At 42.0% G+C, this 19,722-nt stretch overlaps 1 protein-coding gene across 5 annotated transcripts in view; it reads left to right on the forward strand.

The window, feature by feature from the left end:
- stard13b (StAR related lipid transfer domain containing 13b) overlaps positions 1–19,722 on the forward strand; it is a 64,629-nt gene that overhangs the window by 29,456 nt on the left and 15,451 nt on the right. Inside the window, exon 1 of one of the 5 annotated variants that reach the window (XM_083772454.1) lies at positions 4,061–4,299. The exons of 2 other annotated variants lie outside the window; for them this stretch is intronic. In XM_083772454.1, coding sequence (XP_083628580.1) covers positions 4,137–4,299 — 163 coding nt within the window. In that variant the 5' untranslated portion in view covers positions 4,061–4,136. Of the gene's footprint in view, positions 1–4,060; positions 4,300–17,058; positions 17,243–18,407; positions 18,441–19,722 lie in introns of those variants that run through there. 2 more of the 5 variants (XM_083772456.1, XM_083772457.1) reach the window with 2 other exon arrangements.

A 19,722-nucleotide genomic window follows, 5' to 3' on the forward strand; every position in this document is an offset into this window, starting at 1 on the left:
GAAAGACCATGCTGCAGGTTGTGGAAAGTAACTATGTACATACATGTATACAAGTATTACTTTAGTTTAGGAGTCTTTCTTTTCAGTACTTTTACTTCTACTCCACTACATCTCAATATTGTACTTTTACTTCACTACCCTTAAGGTCCCTGCACACTGGACGCATTTTCTGTTTTTTTTACGTTGGTTTTCCGAAAAACGTGTCCAGTGTGCAACCACCTTTATTGTTACAAAACATATTAACCACTTCAGCCCATAGGCTATACTTGGTGGTTGTGAGCTTGTAGATTGACTATTTTCAAAAGATCTTTATACATCAGGAAAACAAAATGTACTTTTACTTTAGATACTTATATAGTATATAAGTATAGTATATATAGTATATTCTGATGCCAATAACTTTAGTAATTATTATACAAGTACATTTTTAATTATTTCTACAATGTGGTATTGATAGTTTTTCCATCACTGTCTGACAGTGTCTGTACCTGTGTGCGCCTGTGCTTGTACTGCACTGTACACAAAAAATGAGGCATTTCAGTGTAAGGCGGTCTCTGATAGTAATATAATTGAACTCCTAATTACACATTGTGCATCCATATATGACACATCTAAAATATGAGTCTAAGCCTTATTACTGAAGATGTCTTATACTCTTCAATAATAATAATGGTGGCCCAGGCCGTAGCGTAACGGTCTGGGCACCGGACTGGTGATCCAGTCGCGGTGTGCCGCGGGTTCGACTCCCGGACCCGACACGGCCTTTACCGCATGTCATCCCCCCATCTCTCTCCCGTTTCCTGTCAGCCTACTATCTGTCCCTTAAAAAAAAAAAAAAAAAGAATCAATAATAATAATGGTTTGAATACCAAAAATGATGCATGTGTAGTTGTGTACAACCAGAGCATTGCTATGCAGCCAAATTCAAGTTGTGAATCACATTGATAACAGTCCCTGCCTGAAGTGGAATGCCTGCTGCTGTTACACTTCTATCATTTTCCACACTTTGTTGACATTCGTGCTCTAACATGAGAAAAAGACACCCCTGCATCATAAATCATTTTGAATGAATTAAGTTAATTTGTGATTAAAACTGCAGCCCAGCACCAGAATTAAACACAGCCGGTCAGGCTGTTTGGCTCATGGGGTGGAATTCATCAGTCATATTGGGACTGCTTCTTAAGCCACAAGCGTAGCCACGTCATAGCCAAGCTTCCCTGGGCAGATTACATGTGTCTGCCACTGAAAACATACCACATCAAACTGGTACCTAAACATTACGCAGCTGCCTCTGATCTCTCTCTCTATGCCGCGGGACCAAACCTGACTCACAAAAAATAATCCCTTGTGACTACACCTGTCTGGATTCTGAAAAGATAGCTGAGTGCTGAATGACAACTGGACTTCTCTTTACAATGACTGTTGTTTCAAATGGAATTGAATTGGTTGTTCCACAATGACGTGTGTGTGTGTGTGTGTGTGTGTGTGTGTGTGTGTGTGTGTGTGTGTGTGTGTGTGTGTGTGTGTGTGTGTGTGTGTGTGTGTGTGTGCGTGTGCGTGTGCGTGTGCGTGTGCGTGTGCGTGTGCGTGTGCGTGTGTGTGTGTGCACGGAGAGATATCAATATTGCAATTAAATATATTAAATAATAAAATCCCCTTTGTCACTCAGACATGTGTGTGTGTGCGTGCACGTGCTTGAAAGTGTCTGCATGATGTGAGACTCCTTTGCCATTGCTGTCTAGTAATTCCGCTCTGAAATGTAGACAGGGCGTGTTAGAACAAGTTTGATAAGGACTGCAGCCACAGCGGCTGACACATGACACTCCTTCCAAGGACACAGAACAACAGCTATTTCTTCATGGCATGAAGAACCACCCATCAGGCCAGCACTGCCAAAGTCTAGCTAGGGTCTCATACGCAACAATCTGGGAACCTAGTAGGTAGGAATAAAATACAAATAAAACAGGAACAGGAACTAGATTTGGTTCCTCCCCTTAGTTCATTCACTTCCTCCCCTTTACCGTACTGTAGTTCTGTGCTAGACATTTCAGTGAAGTTACTGATCATCTCAACTAGCTTGTTCGTTATGCTGTTGCAAAGTGGTGTAATTGATTTTGATGAGATGTATACAGGTATACTACTACCAGTCATTTCCTTCTCATCTAGACAGGGCGATAGGTAGGGGGTACCAAATGGCTTCAGACCTTACTATGGGCACACCTGTCACTCAAACAAACTGCATATATTTTTTAGGATCTGGTACCTGAAATAATTGCTACTCCTGCAATGTGTTTGTGTATACACACTACACAGTTAAATCCACAGTGTTCATTTAACTCCGAGAGAGTGTAAAACTGGGAGTGTGCGTATATACAAGATTAACAGTTGGGTCAACACATGAAATCATCTACCCAATGTCACACCACCACCCAATACCTGAGCAAACTGTATGACTCTTTTAAAATAGCTCCTGGTGGAGGTGTGTAGAACACTGTTACGCCCCAGACAGGTTATATGAAAACGTGTTGGTGGCTCTGAAGTGTGATCTTTATGTGCCTAAAAGCTAGGGTGTGTTTTGTGCCAGTCACGATGTGGAACCAGACACAGGGGCTGTGTTGTGACTCTATTCATAAGTATGGCCCCTGTGCTTTAACTGCCAAAGCGGTCTGTATGGCTGTCGTGAGTGGCTGGCTTTGATTGGCAGCGGGTGGAGTCTGTTTGCAGTGCACCGATATGGATTATTTCAGGTGTAAGCGGCGTTGTTCTCCATACTGTAAATCCATTGATACGTATGTATTTTAAAGAGCTCTACTTTCTTTCTGCATAATATGAACGTTTTCCGTCACCATGACTGATTCAGTCATTTGTATACCGATACCGATATACAAGTCCAAGATGTCTTTCTCTTTAAACTCTTGGCTTTCGCTGAAGGATAATTTCACATTTTTTCTCATTGGCTGCTAAACCACGATGCACTGTTTCTGCGTTAGTGCGTGTGCGCGCGTTAGTGCGTGCGTGCATGCGTGCCACACACATTAAATTCTGATTAAATTCCCATTGACAATGAATGGACAATTTTCCGTCATAGTGTCTGAGCAAATACGCATAATGTCTATTTTACATCATGATGATGTATGATGATAAGAGTGCCCCTCACTTCACACGGGTGGGATTTTGTAAGTGGGAAGTGGGAATTTGTACATCTCTAAATGTTCTGATGAATTGAAAATGGTGGACCCTGTTGTAAACAAGTGTAATGCTTTATCATGGTGTTGTCCACAGTAACAGTTTTTTTGTATTGAGTTGTGCTTTCATTTCAAATGTACCCATTCTGCATACTGTTAATAAATCAATCAATCAATCAATCACTAAAAGAGCACTGAAATGTACTCAGTCAGTCTTGAGTCTTGGGGGTCCATTTCAACTGAACAGAAATGTCATGTTTTCCCTGACTAGCGTATTGTTAGATTGAAAGGATCTAAAATCTTCATTATATAAGGTGTTCAAATTAAAAGGGTTTTTCTCCAGGGATCCTCACACTTTGTGGAGACTTGCTAAGAGTTAAGAGGCTTTGGCTTGCTGGACGCTGGGAGTTGCGTGAGGGGGTTGGGGAACAGAAATTAGCATTCTAACACCAAGAAAACAACCTCTCTCACCCTCAGTGCTTTTCACGGCAAAGCACAGACTCTCTCTGGTAAAAGTGAAACTGGCACGTGCGTGAATGGCAACAGCAGACGAGTTGTTCTTGTGCTGGGTGGGTCTAAAGGCCACTATTTTCCTAAGCCTTCCACTACCTCTCCCCTTACTCAGTTCATAGGCATTCCACTGGTATTTATATTTCCCTCCAGACCAGGGGAAAGCTGACAAGCGCCCACACAGACGTTGGATTCAGCTCAGCATGGTGGGCAGGACTCCAAGTGCTTCCTGACCATTGGCTACTCTGTGGTCACGTGACTTGGAGAGGTAGAGTGAAGTGTTGGCACTCCTCCCCCTGAGCTGTACTCCCTCTGCTCTCTCTCTGCTCATTTTTAGGCTGGTTGCGTCTGTATGTGAAGTCTTCTGTTAGTAGGAGAGAGTAGTAGTGGAGCGGTCAGGGACCAGTTCTAGCTGTGTCAGTTCTGGGAGATATACCAGCCATGTTTAGGGAACTCCCAAGGTCCCCAAGCAGCGAGTGCCTTGGGAGTATGACCCCAGAGACTCAGGACATCTACCTGAGAATGGACCATCGCAGGAGACGTTCTGGATACAGATTGGGAAGGATCATTGCCAGGCAGCAACTGTTGAAGAGGATTGCTGGAGGTATGAAAGGAGTTTGGATAGAAATGCAAGATGCAAAAGCAGAAATATGGTCTTATACATACTGTACAGTATATAAGTACATGTTCTTTGACCTAACAGCCAGTCATAGTGTCTCTATGTGGTCTTAAGCCGATGCAGTTGGCCTATCATTTACAAATGTAACATGTTGCTAAGCTGCAGTCAGATTGTAGAATGAACCTAACCTAACCACATTTTTGGGTTTGGTTTATAGATGGTTTGGAGGTGACCAAATACCAGGTGGCCCTCACACAAAAAGTTGTATTGTGCTACTGACATCATTGGTATGGGGACAGCTGATGACTTTTGTCACAACAACTCTCTTGTTTTTCCTGTCATTAACCCCCACAGTCAACAAAAGATGGAATTCCATACAAATAATGTGTTGGAAAGGAGACCCTGTCTATTGCCTGAAGTGCAATAACAAGGAACACCATACTTGACCTTCGGTTGTCACGGCTTCCCTTTTTTTGCTATACTCACTGCACTGTATGCAGGGTCAAAAACAAACACTGATAGCCAGGTGATAAGCATCATATTGCAGTGATCAGACATGTAAGTTACATGTCTGATCACTGCATTTAGTTACATGATGTAACTAGGAAAAAATAAGATGATGAAGCCAATATCTTGTCTGCCTGACATTAAATTTTACCTGTCCTTGGGGGGGGGGGGGGGGGGGGTCATTGGAGGACAGTTGTTGTACTGTATATATCTAGACAAAACAGTGTTGTACCACCATGGGACCTGCCACTCCCCTCAGCTTTGTTCAATGTTGTCTCACAACTTGACAATCAAATCTATCTGGTGTTTATAGGCCAGGTCTGTGAGGATGGGGGTGGGGCAACACATAACAAAACTAGCTACCACGCCCCTCCTTCCTGCAGGTGAGTGGCCTCAAGCTGGATCAGTGTAGCCACAATGTGGCCACACAAGTGTGGCCACATTTCATAACAACACGTTCCATTAGCAGAGGCCTCCGCCACCATAGCTGTCCTCCCAGTCACAGTCCTCTCCTCACGCGGTGACACGTCAGTTCCATGATGCACCCTACTCTGGGGGAAATTACCTGTATCATCACAGAGGATTAAATCAACACATCAAGCATGTCTTTTGTTGGTTCTAGAAATGAAAGACCCACAGGACTTCACTGAATGACATGCTGTGGAGCAAATCTTGGTGGTCTGATGGTCTCTAGGCGTGTGGAGTCATGTACCATTACTGGGCTTGTGTTTTCAGATTATAGCTGTCTGGCTTGTCAGCAAACCAACAATTTTTGTCATCTGTGATGTACATCTTTGAAATGTGTTCTATGCGAGCTTCAGTTTTGTTTTACTCCATTATTACATTATAATTTCTTACTTCTTAGCCTACAATAGATTCTTAGCCTACAGCCAGAATAGATTCTTAGCCTACAGCCAGAATAGAGGCAACTTGCTAAAGAGAGGAATTTATGTATCTGTTGCAAGTCTGTCTACCATGATTTCAAAGCTGCTGTAGAACAGAGATCCTCATACGTCTACAGCTGGTACTGTAACTCCTCCCAGCAGTCTATAATTGTGTGTGTGTGTGTGTGTGTGTGTGTGTGTGTGTGTGTGTGAGAGTGCATGTGAGTGTATGTGTATTCAGGGTGTGTTTTCAGTGTGCTTGATAGCATTGTCGGCATCAGCAAGGCCAAAGATGGCTGATCAAATGTACACTGATTGAATCATGACTTGTCTCACACTATAAACAAAGCAGTAACACTCAATCAACTGATACAGAGGATAAAACAGTAACTGTATGTTCCAGAGAGTGTGTACTGTGTGCCTTTATCTTAAAGTAGATTGAATTTAAACGGGAAACGTGTGTCAAAGGGTCGTCCTGCTCTTTAGGTCAGCAGTGTAACTATATGATAGAATATTATGTTAAATGAATCCTCTTTTAGCATTGAGGTAGGACAGCAGTGTGGCGGGTCAGGGGAGTGATCTCCTTGCTTTTCAACGGCTTCTGCATTCCAGCTGGTCAGGCCTGTTGACATAGCAGACTGAAAGTGAGTGGGGGCCGTAGTGACTGGCAGAGTTACTCACATATATTGTTTCACCCTGAATTCCAGGGAGGCTTGTGGTGGTCTTAGTCATGTTTCCGATTTGATGACATTTGTGTACCACCAGAGATATGTGTGTGGGTCCTCATTCAGTGAATCAGTGCACTCGTGACCTGCTGTCAATGTGCATCACTGCTCTGTCTGTATTCCCATAAATAGCCTAATATTGTCATTGTTGGCCAGAAACCATATTTAATCTTGTTTGTGTTTTTATGTTTTTTTTAAACGGATGCCCTATTTTCTAATTTGTTGTATGTATGACAATGGCACAAAAAAGTAGCAAAGCCAATCACCTGTCGACTGTCGACATTGTGAGCTTGTCGATTTGCTTTTTAAATGATACAAAATTGTCACCTATACTGGCATGCCTAAAATATGAACGCCAGGTTGAAAGCTGTTAAGTCGGTCTGTGGATTTTATAAATATTAACCAAAGAAAAGTAAGAGGTTATGACTAAATAATAACTACATTGCTCCAATGCTACACTAGCTTACCTTTCTTTTCCACTTCCTGAATAGTAGTGGTTTTCTGTCTGACAGACAGAAGATTGCCCGACAATGGCACAAAAAAATAGCAAATCCGATCACGTGTCGACACATTGTGAGCTTTTTAAGAGAGGGTTTTGTTTTGTCTTTCTTTCTATGAAGTGTAATGGAAGGAAAGTGACTTTTGACTGTGCTGCGGTAGTACATTTGTGCGAGCCAAGGGAAGGGGCCTGGTTTTATTCTAGAGGAATGTGTCTCTTTCCTGTCAATATTCCAGGGGTTTTGGAGCCGCATTCTCTACCTCATCGCTCTGGAGTGGCTACTGTGCTTCTGCATTGTTCCCATTTTCCTCCTGTGCACAGTCTCACACCATCTGGAGGCCAGATTCTCATCTCTGCACCCGTTAGTACTACTGATGCAGCACTAGTAAATTGGAGTTAATTCAGCCACACGCGTGCGTTTGATCGTGTGTGTGTGTGTGTGTGTGTGTGTGTGTGTGTGTGTGTGTGTGTGTGTGTGTGCGCGTGTAGGCTGGGGATGATTGTACGATGCAGATAGCCAGCTGTCCTGTAGGGCCTAATTTATTTTGGCAAGCTAGAAGTAAACACTTAGTGTAGTGGGAGGACCGGAGCACTTGAAACTTTTAAGATGATGAGCTCTACTACACTCGTACCTCTCTTCTTCCTCACTACTAGATAGCCCGGCCCCATACTCAAAATCCTACTCCAAAAAGGGTCTTGAAGTGAGGTAGTCTTTTGTGATGTTGTAGCAGTAAAAAGGTTCTCTACTGTGTGTGTGTGTGTGTGTGTGTGTGTGTGTGTGTGTGTGTGTGTGTGTGTGTGTGTGTGTGTGTGTGTGTGTGTGTGTGTGTGTGTGTGTGTGTGTGTGTGTGTGTGTGTGTGTGTGTGTGTGTGTGTGTGTGTGTGTGTGTCAACTCAAAAGCACTGAATTATTCATCAGGGGGCTCTCACAACCTGTAGCACTTCAGATAATCTGCATGTGAAACAAATTTAAACTGGCCTCGATTCAAATTGAGGTTTGATAAGTGTAATTGTAGTATAGAATGTCTACTCAGTACACAGGCATGTAGGGTGGCTTATATTCATGAACCTAGCTAGCTAGCTAGCATACACCTGGTTATTATGCAAATGCAGTTTGTTACCTTTATAGAACTTTATAATGAAGCATTTTTATAATAAAAGTATTTTGGAGGGTGTCATGACTCATGCTCTGCAACACAATTGAACATCAAACTGGATCAACCCAGAGTAATGTAGTAAGAGTGGTGACACGCTTTGATCTCGCCGCAAAGCGGGTGCCTATGGGCGATAGTTCCTTCCAAACATTGCTCCTATGGCTGGAACTATTCCATTGAGATAGAATGAGCACTTCCACATTCCATTGTTACAATGAGAGTCAACGGGAGTGTCATTACTCTCTTACTAGATTACTCTGGATCAACCTAGCCTGACACTCGGTCTGAATTTACATTTAGTTTCACTTCATTATTCAGACTGAAAGCCCTCCCCATGGCAGAAGTTTCTGGAATGGGCGTTGTCAACACGGCAGTCTTCGGCATACCAACCAATCAGAATAGTAGGAAATGAGACGACGTTGTCAATCATGTGGCTATGGCTAACCCGGTTGCTAACCAAACAAACACAGTCAACGAGCGCTACTAGCATGTAAACAAAAGCGGTAAAATATGTCGAATGATGATATTTATAAAACCTGTCATTTCTGTAAAGAAACTATTTATCATAGGTCGATTTAATAGCCAGATTGATACGGTCGCGAGTCACCGCAGTGGGGGCAGCCATGTTTGTTATTTGACACAGTCAAGTGATGGCCAATCAGCTGCTGCGATCAGATTTTTGATCAAGAGTGATGCTGCAGAGTCACCAGACCTGCCATAACCAGGACATATTTTTTTAATGGTAGCGATTCAGGGCTGGAGCCAGGCTAGGATCAACCTGTTTCAGCCTGGGAATTCCTCGACCTCATATTGGGTTTATTACTTGTGCAAGCAGAGCGTGATACCAGTGGTGATCGCACCTCATGGCCCGCTCTGCTTGCGCACAAGTAGGACATACATGGCCTATTTTTGTGCAAGGCGCAAGTTGGCATCTCGACAGAGTGCATTTCTAGTTCTTTATTTATTGTTTATTACAGAGTAGTCCTCATCACAGTGAAGACTACTCTTCCTGGGGTCCAAACACTCATACTTCACAATCCAATGATAACATAATACAATGGAATTCTACCATTACCGTTAAAAAAAGCAGTTTCATCATCAACTTTATGTTGAAATTCGTTGTCCAGTAGTTCAAACTAAAACTAAATAACAATGATGCTAAAGTGCTTAGTTTAAATTTACATTTCTTTATTGGAACAAGGCTTCATGATATAATCAGAAACAGCTATTTTAACGCAACAAAATGAATTATCACCATTTTAGTTCATTCTGATTGGGTCAAATATGACCCAAGGAGTCAAATAAAGTTAATAATATTATGTTAAAAAACGAAAACAAGTAATTTACTTTTGGAAGTGTGTTCTAATATTAGTCTATTATAGCTAGATAACATGATTATCCATTATCTTTATTATAGGAAATGTAATGAGCTTTTTCGCAGTTTTGGCAGTTCTGTGATGTCGTTTTCCACTTACGGTAATTTGGCAATATGGTAGAGGGTCGTGAGAATCGCTCAAGAACTGAAGGTCACAATCATTCGTAAAAGGACCGCTGACCTTTCGGTCTTCCAATGAGTCAATTATATGATTTGCTCAATCCAGTCTTGACGTTAAATAAGCGATGCCAAGGAATTTCGAGGCTTGGTTAACTAAACCAGTCCCACTTGAAATCACATTTCCAGTACAGCGTTGACAGACAACACCTTCACAAAAAAACTGACTTCATCTCCAGTCTCCAATCAGTGAACGCCACTAGCTGCTAATGCATGTTTGATTCGAGGGGGTAACAAAAAAGTGACATTATCTCCAGTCTCCAACCTAATTGTTAATTTGGAAGAGTATGACATCACTCCTCTCTTATAACATTACTTGTTAGTCCTACAGTTATAGTACAGATTACTGAATGACTTAGTCATAGTTAAGTTAACCTATACATTTAAATTGAAGTTGGATCTACAAATTGTATTTACAATTAAACACTACATTTTACCCAACCATGACTACAGTCCATCCTTCTGTCAGTCAGTCACAGAGTCACTTCAGTTATATTGCAGATATACACTACACCTCTCTGCCTAGAGGTGGCAGGATGTGCCCACGTTTTCATGTATATTTGGCTATTACACGTGTGTGCTGTGATTCTCCCTACACAGGATAAGTGAGTTGACAGTTGCCAGTTTGCCACATGTGTGAGGATAATCATTGACAATCGGAAACAGTGAAATACCTTGGCTCCTGTGAAACAGGAACACAGTCACACATTAACAGAGCCAGGCAGGAAAACTTTCCCCCGTTCAAAGGCCAATTGCATTCCACACAGAATACAATGCCAATTAACAGAAAAACCTTATTAAGCCATTTCCAATGAAAAGTAACAATTACATAATAGCACATGTGACGCAAATGATGACGTCCTATTACTGTTAAGGATTTTGTGGAGAACAGTGAATGAGGTTGTGTCTGTAGCCTATATCTATGTATTTTGTCATCTCTTTCTTTCAAAACGAAGTTTCCTGTTGGATACAATTCTTAAGGTCATATTTGTTGTGTCTCACTCTCTACTAGTAGTCTGTCAAGCTATATTTTCTGTGCCAAAGTTATCTCAGTTTTGGTGCTCCACTGCCCTCCTCTGGTAAAAATGTGTACAACATTCCATTCGGGGAAAGTGTGCTTTCAGACCACAGGCATTTAGCATGCTGTGTTCATGACATGTTAAAGTCCTCCACGAGTTCAATCTACTATGAGTGCTAACCACTAGCCATGCATGCAATATCAGTCCTGCATTTCATATCGACTTGGGCTGTAGAAGTTCTATGCACGCATGCATGCTCTCGCAACTTAGATTCTCTGATAAAGCCCAACAATTGATTTCCACATTCCAAGCGCAGACTGCGCTTGGAATGTGGAAATCAATTGTTGGGCTTTATCAGAGAGTGTTCTAGATAAGCAGTCAGTCAGATACACACCTCATTGCATAACATAACATGTGCTGCCTTGTGTCATACTATGATATGCATATCAGCTGTGCATTCCAGGGCTACTGAATCTTGGACCCATTAAAACAGGGAAAGCACACCATGGGGCTCCATTTTCGTCACTGCTAAACCCCTTATCCCTAAACTTCTTTGCCTTTTGTTTTTTTTACTATTTTGCAAAACATTTTTGAATAGTTAAAATGGCCAGTCTACATCTACAAGCTCACAATGTGTGAATGTAGATTGGCTAGTTGAACTATTCAAAAATGTTTTTCAAAATAGTAAAAAAAGTTTAGGGATAAGGGGTTTAGCGGTGACGAAAATGGAGCCCCATATACAAGCAAATACAAGCTCACAGCACGGCACAAAGCAACAAGCTTGTACATTTGCTATTGTTGAAAGTTTTTGAAAAATGTTAAATAATTTTGAATTAACAAAAAGTTTGAGAACTACTGAATTAGAAGGCATTTGTAGAATGTAGAATGTATTAATGGGTTAATTGGACCTAGTGTAAGGATGGTTCATTTTTTTCCATGGTATGGGTCTTCATTTGTTCAGCACCATTCTGACATCAAGCTCCTCTCTACCCTGTACTTTGTTGCATGATCAATTAACCTTATTGCTCTTCCAAAGAGAGACCTTTGTTGTTCACTTGAAATAAAAGGTAATTTTCAGAGAGCAACATCGTTGTACGACAAAATATAAATGATGCTTGATTCCCAGAGAAGGAGGGGATTCCCTTGTAGTCCCCATTGGGAATCTGTCCAAGTGGGAGGATACCCTCTATCGCTGTAAGATACTGCAGACATGTTTCCTAAGTATAGTCTTAGTTCTCCTATTTTAATAGTAATGGTTGTAACTTGTAATAAATAAATAAATAATCGCTTCTGAGCTAAGCGTGTGAAATATTTGGTTTTGTGCGAGACTTAAGGAACATACAGTATGTAAATGGCCTGTGCTGGCATCCAGTCAATTATTTGTAATGTTTGCGTAGAGATTTTAGGTCAGCTGGCTATGTGTTTGTCAGTGATGCATAGCCCTCCCTCCCCTTCCAGTTGTGTTATACAGAACTTGTGGAAAACCAAATTACAGTGCTCATGTATACTATCAAAGGAAACGAAGAATTACAGCACACAAGCCTTTATTATGACTGTGGAAAGCATGGCATGGCATGTAGCTATATCACGCTTCAAGAGATACCCATGTACTTAAAGTGATTTTGAAAGGACTCACACTCAAGTGTAGAATATGATACAGTAATGTAGAACTACTTTGCTTGTCCAAATTGGACATAATAATGATACAAAACTACAATTACCTCAAGTGTGCTAGTACCAACATACACACTTTATTATCCTCTCTCTAGTATTGTACTGTGCTTTAATATATATATTTTAAAATATGTTTATTATGGTGGTGCAACAATGTTAATTTAATATGTTTATTATGGTGGTGCAACAATGTTAATTTAATATGTTTATTATGGTGGTGCAACAATGTCTGAGGAACCTGAAATGTTTGTTTACACACAAGATGTAACAGTAAAACGCTTTAATCTTAAATCTTGAGAATGCAGCTGTACAATAGTTGGTATGAGGAAAGTAGAGGAGGAGTTGAAGAGACAACTGAAGAAGCCCAGAGGAGCCTCACTGAGAGGGAGGGAAGCATGAGACAAAAGGGAGGGGGGAGAGAGAGAGAGAGAGAGAGAGAGAGAGAGAGAGAGAGAGAGAGAGAGAGAGAGAGAGAGAGAGAGAGAGAGAGAGAGAGAGAGAGAGAGAGAGAGAGAGAGAGAGAGAGAGAGAGAGAGAGAGAGAGAGAGAGAGAGAGAGAGAGAGAGAGAGAATGATGGTAGGATAGCAGGAACCAGAGCGCTCCAAAGGGAAGTTGGTTGACAGAGAAAGGAGCTGACTGAGGAGCAGCTAGGCTGGCCCTTGCTGGAGCCTTGCATCTGGACACAGGGCAGCACAAATGCCCACAGGTACAATATCTCTCCTAATCTCTCCCAGCAGGCTCTTGTTCTTTATATACGCTGGCTCAGCAGATTTGTCATGCTATTATTGCCTTTGAAAATAGCTGGGACTAAGTTTAATAAAACGTGCCTTTATTATGAAGACTAAAAGCAACAAGAGATAAAACAGCTATATGGTTGATGTTATCATTGTTTCAGAGAAAAGAAAACTATGGGATATGGTCATGCTTTGCTAGTCCCTGATGGGTGTCATTATTGTCTAACCTTCATCAGTCATGGTATGGTTTTGTTTAATTTACTGCAGACAGAACTAATAATCTTATCTCACTAGTACAGTGATTACCCCCACAAGAAAATAATAAAATCACGATTTGCTTGCAGAATCAATACAGTGGTGGATGGAGGTATGCCTTGATGAAATGAAAAAGGAAATCTCCAAAGCCAAAGTTGATATTTTTCTCACCAAAGAAAGCAAATCCTTCACAAAGGCCTGCAAAATGGTTGTCAAAACACTTTAGCATGTGTGGGAAAATGGCTGGAGTCCAATGTCTGGAAGTGTTTATCTTGTTCACAGTGGTTTGCAAGCCATCACTCGCATTTATTTCAGAGAGCTCTGCTGATTAATGTATGTTCTGCTCAGAGTTGCTGCCAGTGTGACATAGATGCTGAAGGTTTCCGAAGATTGCAGAGGTGTTTGTTTTTTTGCGAATGGTCAGGGGTTCCCTTTCCTGATGCACACTTGTTGTCAATGTTATTATTGTCCCAAATCACAAGTTGTCTCAAGACACTTTACAGAGAAAAGAAACACGACATTGTCTCACCTTTTCTGTAGTATTGCACACATTTACAAAGTGCACAGAATGTGACTGACTGTCGAGGAATCTCAATGTCATCAGCAGCATGCACGTCGCACCCATGCATAATATTATAATAAATAATAATTAGGAGTAGGCACTGCACAGGCAGAAACCTGTGCTGATACCAGAGAGAGTGAGTGAGAGTTTGAATGTCTGCCTGAAGATGAAAGGGTCTCCCCTCTCTCTGGGTGTCCCTCAGAGGTGAAGGAGAGTGTTAACACAGCTGTGCTGCTCTTGTTTGAGTTCAATACAGGACCTCTAGAGGGGGAAAAACAGCCACAGATGACTTTTGACCCAGCAAGCTTTAGCAGTGGTCAACAGCAGCCTCTACCTCACATGCTCCTCTTATTTACTCCCAGAATCAATAAGCTCTTGCTGTGTGCGTCTACTTTGACATGAAAGGTGGACCTCTGTCTTTCACTCAAAGTGTGTAGTGCCACTGGGGGGGTCACTCAAACAAATTCCAGGCACCTTTAAACACATTCCTTTTAATGATCTGAAATGGAGAGATAAGCATGCAAAGTACTGGTAACTGTGCAATTGTAGGTGTATAATGTATGCGTGCTAAAAATCTGAAATACAATTCTGCATTATTGTTGCATTGTTTATTGAATGAGAACATGAATATCATTGAAGCCAGCAAAAAATGCTAGTGGCTCCTTGGCACCACTGCATGGTCACACAGGAGTTGAAACATTATCTTTACTAAATGCACAGTCCTCAGAGAAACCAGGAACTCTATGGTCTACACATCCACTTGTTACTGGAGACGTTGCTGGTCTGCTGAAGGATTCTCTCCACAGGTCACCACAAAACCACAGGGCTAAAATAGACTCAAGATTTGCTAAGTCATTTGTATTTGAGGAAACTTTACTTTGGTAGCCTAGCAACTCAGCATAAGGCCGACTAATTTTGAACCAGCATCCTATGTCGTCTGCGGGCCAGTGACCCCTGGGTTCTCCACAGGATCAAATGAGAGGGTTGGAAATCTGCGTGTGACTCAGCCCACAGAATGCCTGTAATTATTGCCCGTGCCAGGAGCTCATGTGCCAAACACTCAAACATGAATGAAGTGATATTCATTCACTGTGTTACTCACCTTTACACACAATAATACCTCATTATGTTTGAGGCTGCTTGTAGAGATTAGCGCTCTTCTTTGACAAGGCTACATGTCTGTTATTATGACGTGATGATGATATGGGCAAATTCATACTTTGTTTATCTTTCAGTGGAGAATCAGCTATTTTAGTCGAATGGTACCGCTGTGCAACAAAGTAGGCTATACATTTGGTAAAGAAGGCTGTGGATTGAAACTGAGGACAAGGGCAGCAGTGGCACTCGCTGTTAGGTCAGAACAGGTGATTGTGGCATATTGTGCTGAGGATGCATGCAGACGCCCACTGGGGTTCTGACGGTCACAGGGGGCTGTGTTAATTAAAACCTACTGTGGAAAAGAGGGAAGCATTATTCCCACAATATTAGATGAATGACCTGGGGCACCACAATATCAATCCATCTTTTCATAGTCAGTGCTGGCCTGTATTTCAAGAGGACCATAACAACTTCATACAGAGCAAGTCAATCTCAAGGGTGGCCAATGGCCATTGAGCTTTACGGTTTACACACCATGTTGCTTCTTTTCTTTGAGCCAGCGTTTAATGATCACTTCTGTGCTCACTTCCTGTTTGAATTTCTATACGCTGTTGAGATCTGTTAGACGGAGGCTGGACGTGGACTATTTTGGGCATGAGACATCAGATGTTGTGGTTTTGGGCAGACTAGAGTAGAGGGGGCACTGTGTTTCCCCTGGCAGTCTGTCTAGCCTTGCTTTTACAGTAAGGGTGACTGCTCACCGTGAGTGGGTGTCTTACTGTCTGCATGTAATCAGTAACATGAAGAGGAAGAAACGAGGCCTCATTTCCCTGCCTCCCCGCCTCTTGTCACTCACAACACCTTCCTCCAGGCAGTCAGCCAGCCCACCAATGGAAACGATTTCCCCAAACCATCTCTGTCTCTCTCACTCTATCTCCTTCCATGTGTCTTGTCTGTGTCTGTGTCTGGCTGTGTCTGTGGCTGGCTGTCTGTGTCTGGCTGTGTCTGTGGCTGGCTGTCTGTGTCTGTGGCTGACTGTCTGTGTATCTCTCCAGGTGTTTTTGATACAGACAATGTCCAGTGTACAGTAATGGTCTGGAGTTTGGTGGCCACGCTAAAGGTTACAATTTAAAATTTAAATATGAATACAGGAAATCTCCTCATTTATCACACAGACTGTTCTTTTACATATTTTACTGATGTCTTTTGTTATGAGATTTGTAAGCTGATGGGTTTCTCGTGATCAATTAATGCATTGCATACTTATAACATCTTGCCGTAAAGCAGATTGCTGATACATCTATTATTTGAACAAGGATTTGTTTAATACAAGTAAATGCATATATAGATATTTATGAGATAGCTCGTCTTACAATAGTCAGTTCTTAGAATGACTTTTCCATCTATCTGTTAAGTGGCTGGCCAACACTGTACATGATGCGTCTGACCACAAAGATCAGACAGTGCCATTCATTCATTCATTCTGCCATTTCCGTCAGACAAGGAGGGAAGGGAGTTGAGACCGAGACAGAGGCCAAGGTGATAGTTCTGGTGATGTTAACACAGAGCCTTGTAAGCCCACTGGCTCAGCATGAATCATCGCCGCTGATTGCTGACAGTTTATGTCACGGTTTTCCCCCCACTACAGCAGCTGACGTATTTCCATTCCGTCAGTTAGCTGGAACATCTGGGATTCTGTGGAATAAATCTTTTCTTTAATAAAACTGGTTAAAATAAAAACTATATAAAAAATTATGAAACACAGTGTTTGAATTTATCAAGATCTTTTAAGTGAAATTCTTTACAAGTTAAATTTTGTTCTGTCTCATACAATAAGTGCCATGTTGCGCATAGACATGCTGCTTGCTCTTTGGCTACAGCTCAGGTCTTCTGTGCCAAAAATGTGCTGAGTGCTTTAGACAAGAATTGTGGTGGGCAGATCTGGGTAGGAGGTACAGGGCTACAGGCACAAGGAACTGAAGAAGGGGGCTGAATCAGAACACTAGTGGGGAGTCCGCAGTAGCAAGGGGGTGGGAGAAGGACAGATTTAGTGCTGGGACAGGCATATGGTTGTTGGGGGTAGATGGAAAGGGAGAGGAGAAAGAATGAGAAACAGCAAGCCTTGGATCTGAGTTAAAACTGCCCTTTTCAGAGAAAGCAGGAATGTGGCTCAGCGTGGGAATGAAGATGCTTTGACATGTTGAGATACTTTAAGTCTTGACGGACATATATGAACCCATAAGATTCTATGATGAAAATATCCCGTAAGTAAACGATTAAAAATTATATTGTTGCTTGACAGATTTTGAAAGTTTGCAGATATCACATGGGGGAAAAGGTGATAGGTAGGATATTGTCCACGGTTAGAGATTCTGACGGATAATAAAATCCTGAAAAGTTTGAACTCATATTATTGGCTCTTATCCAATAAGTAGTTTGCGAGGGACTAACTGGAATGTGAAGGAGGCTTTCAAAGCTGACTTTGGCAATGCTTGTATCATTTCAGATCCAAGCATGCTTTATGTTGTTCTTCTCAATACATGCTGTTACATACCATACATACGTCTGCTGTGCGTTGAATTGCATAATGAAATGTTGCTGACAACAGTATATTACAGTATACAGTTGCATACATCGTATTGTAAAGGAAGTATCCACATTTGTGGCATTGCTGTTGGTCATGCTGGGCCATTGTGTCACGGCACTACTTGGGTATCATGTCTTTTGTGACACTGCAATTGTAGACTCTACACAATTTGTACACAGGAGGCTCTTCGTAGTAAACTCAAGTTCACACACCTTGGCGTGTCACGAACACCAGTCATGCCACACGCGATGTCCTTAGAGAATGGATGAGGGGACATAACGTCTCTGTTATATGGTATGTCTATAGTCTCTCGAGACAGACTGTTGACTCGCTAATTCAATGGAAAAGAGGGCGTTTGTCCTTTCTTTGCCGATGGGTTCTCAGATTCCTTCTCAGGAATTCCCATCTCAGATTTGTTGTTGCCAGTTGTTATACCTGTGGCTGTGAGACAGAGAGAGGACCTGAGGCTGCGTTTTCAATATGTGGTGCAGTGGAATAATACCGGCCTGATATCATCCAGGTCAAATCATCCATTTGAACAGGAAGCCTTGGCTCCTGGTAACATACCGTAGGTAGGAACAGAGCAGTGTTATTGGGAGTACACATGTTGACTCAACTGCTAATCTCCATGCAGGTTAAGGGGGTAAACAGCAGATTTTTGCCATCCAAGGACACGCGTACACACACACACGCACGCACGCACATACTTTGCATGCACACACACACACACACACACACACACACACACACACACACACACACACACACACACACACAGGGAACTGCTCATATTTATTCAGTTGTTGGTCAGTCTGCAGACCAAAGTAGCGAACGTTTTCATTGAATTTCAGGGATATAGACATATCGCGGCACAGGTGAGTCCTGGATTAGTGACTTGGGAACAATGGTAGTATTTTTAATGCAAGCATAGATTAACTATACTTAACGTATACTGTATTGTTTGATTAATGTCTATTCTTCAGTTATATCATGCTGTACGCAGAGTCGCAGACAGGGAGTGAAACATACACCATGTGAAGGATCTTTATTTTTATGACATTTGTTTAGTAAACCACACCGTTGCATGATAAAGGGGTGGAGTGAAAGCTATACCTTTTGTGTGCATTAAGTGGCAGGAGGACATTTATCAACTGTAGAATAATGTTTATCAGTGGGAGGAGGAGGGCTTAACTGGTAAGAATAATGTTTATGATATAATTCGTTTTTCATTATTTGATATATCACTGCTGTCGAACAGAAACCAGCAAATCTTTCAGGAAAAGGAAAAAAAAGATATCTGTTGTTTCTTTTTTCAGGAAATAAAGACAACCACATTTTAAAAGTTGGTACTGTGACTTTATATATTGTCAGATACTTGCATGAGAGGGGGGTGGAGACGTGGAGTTAGCTGCTTTAGCAGACAGTTTGATTGTCCAATGGACTGGTTTCTGTGATGATATGCAGGTTGACTAATGACTAATGATATGGATTCATCAGTGAAAGAGTTGAGCTTCCTTTATATTATATATTAACTATTTTCTGTGTAAAGCTGTTTAACTGCTGCTTTAGTTTTGTGTTGTCACTTTTGTCTCGTTGAGGGCGAGGCAGTAAAATGACACCCAACAACATTATTGGCATTAATGGCACAGTGCCAATGTCCTGTTTCCTCTCCCCTGTCATCAGGGGATCTGGAGACTGGAGATGTCATGTTCTAGAGGTCAGAAAGGTCAACATGTGAACCCAACTGCTTGGGGTCAGTTCTTCAGGAGAAAGCCAGGAGGGCAGCTGCTAGCTGGTTCATAGACCACTCGGCACCTCAAAGAGTTATCATGGCTTTGATCATATAACCACTTTTCAGTACATCGGCTATTCATCATTAGTGTGGTTGACTATATTTATTGTTACCGGATAAACTTAAACGCTAGCCCCCTGCAACGTCTGGCTTTCGGACATGGCAGCCAACTTAAGTCTATGGGCTTTTTTTTGGCCTTTATTGATAGGTTGAAAGTAGACTGACAGGAAATGGGGAGAGAGATGGGGGAAGACACGCAGCAAAGGATGTCGGGATCGTGAGTCGAGTCCGCTGCATGCCGTCAGGCTGGCTTGGCAGCCTAGGTGCCCAAACGGTTGAGCTAACCAGTCTATGGGCTTTTCATT

Source organism: Protomyctophum parallelum (genome assembly GCF_964188405.1).
Source record: "Protomyctophum parallelum genome assembly, chromosome: 9".
Taxonomy (NCBI): Eukaryota; Metazoa; Chordata; class Actinopteri; order Myctophiformes; family Myctophidae; genus Protomyctophum; species Protomyctophum parallelum.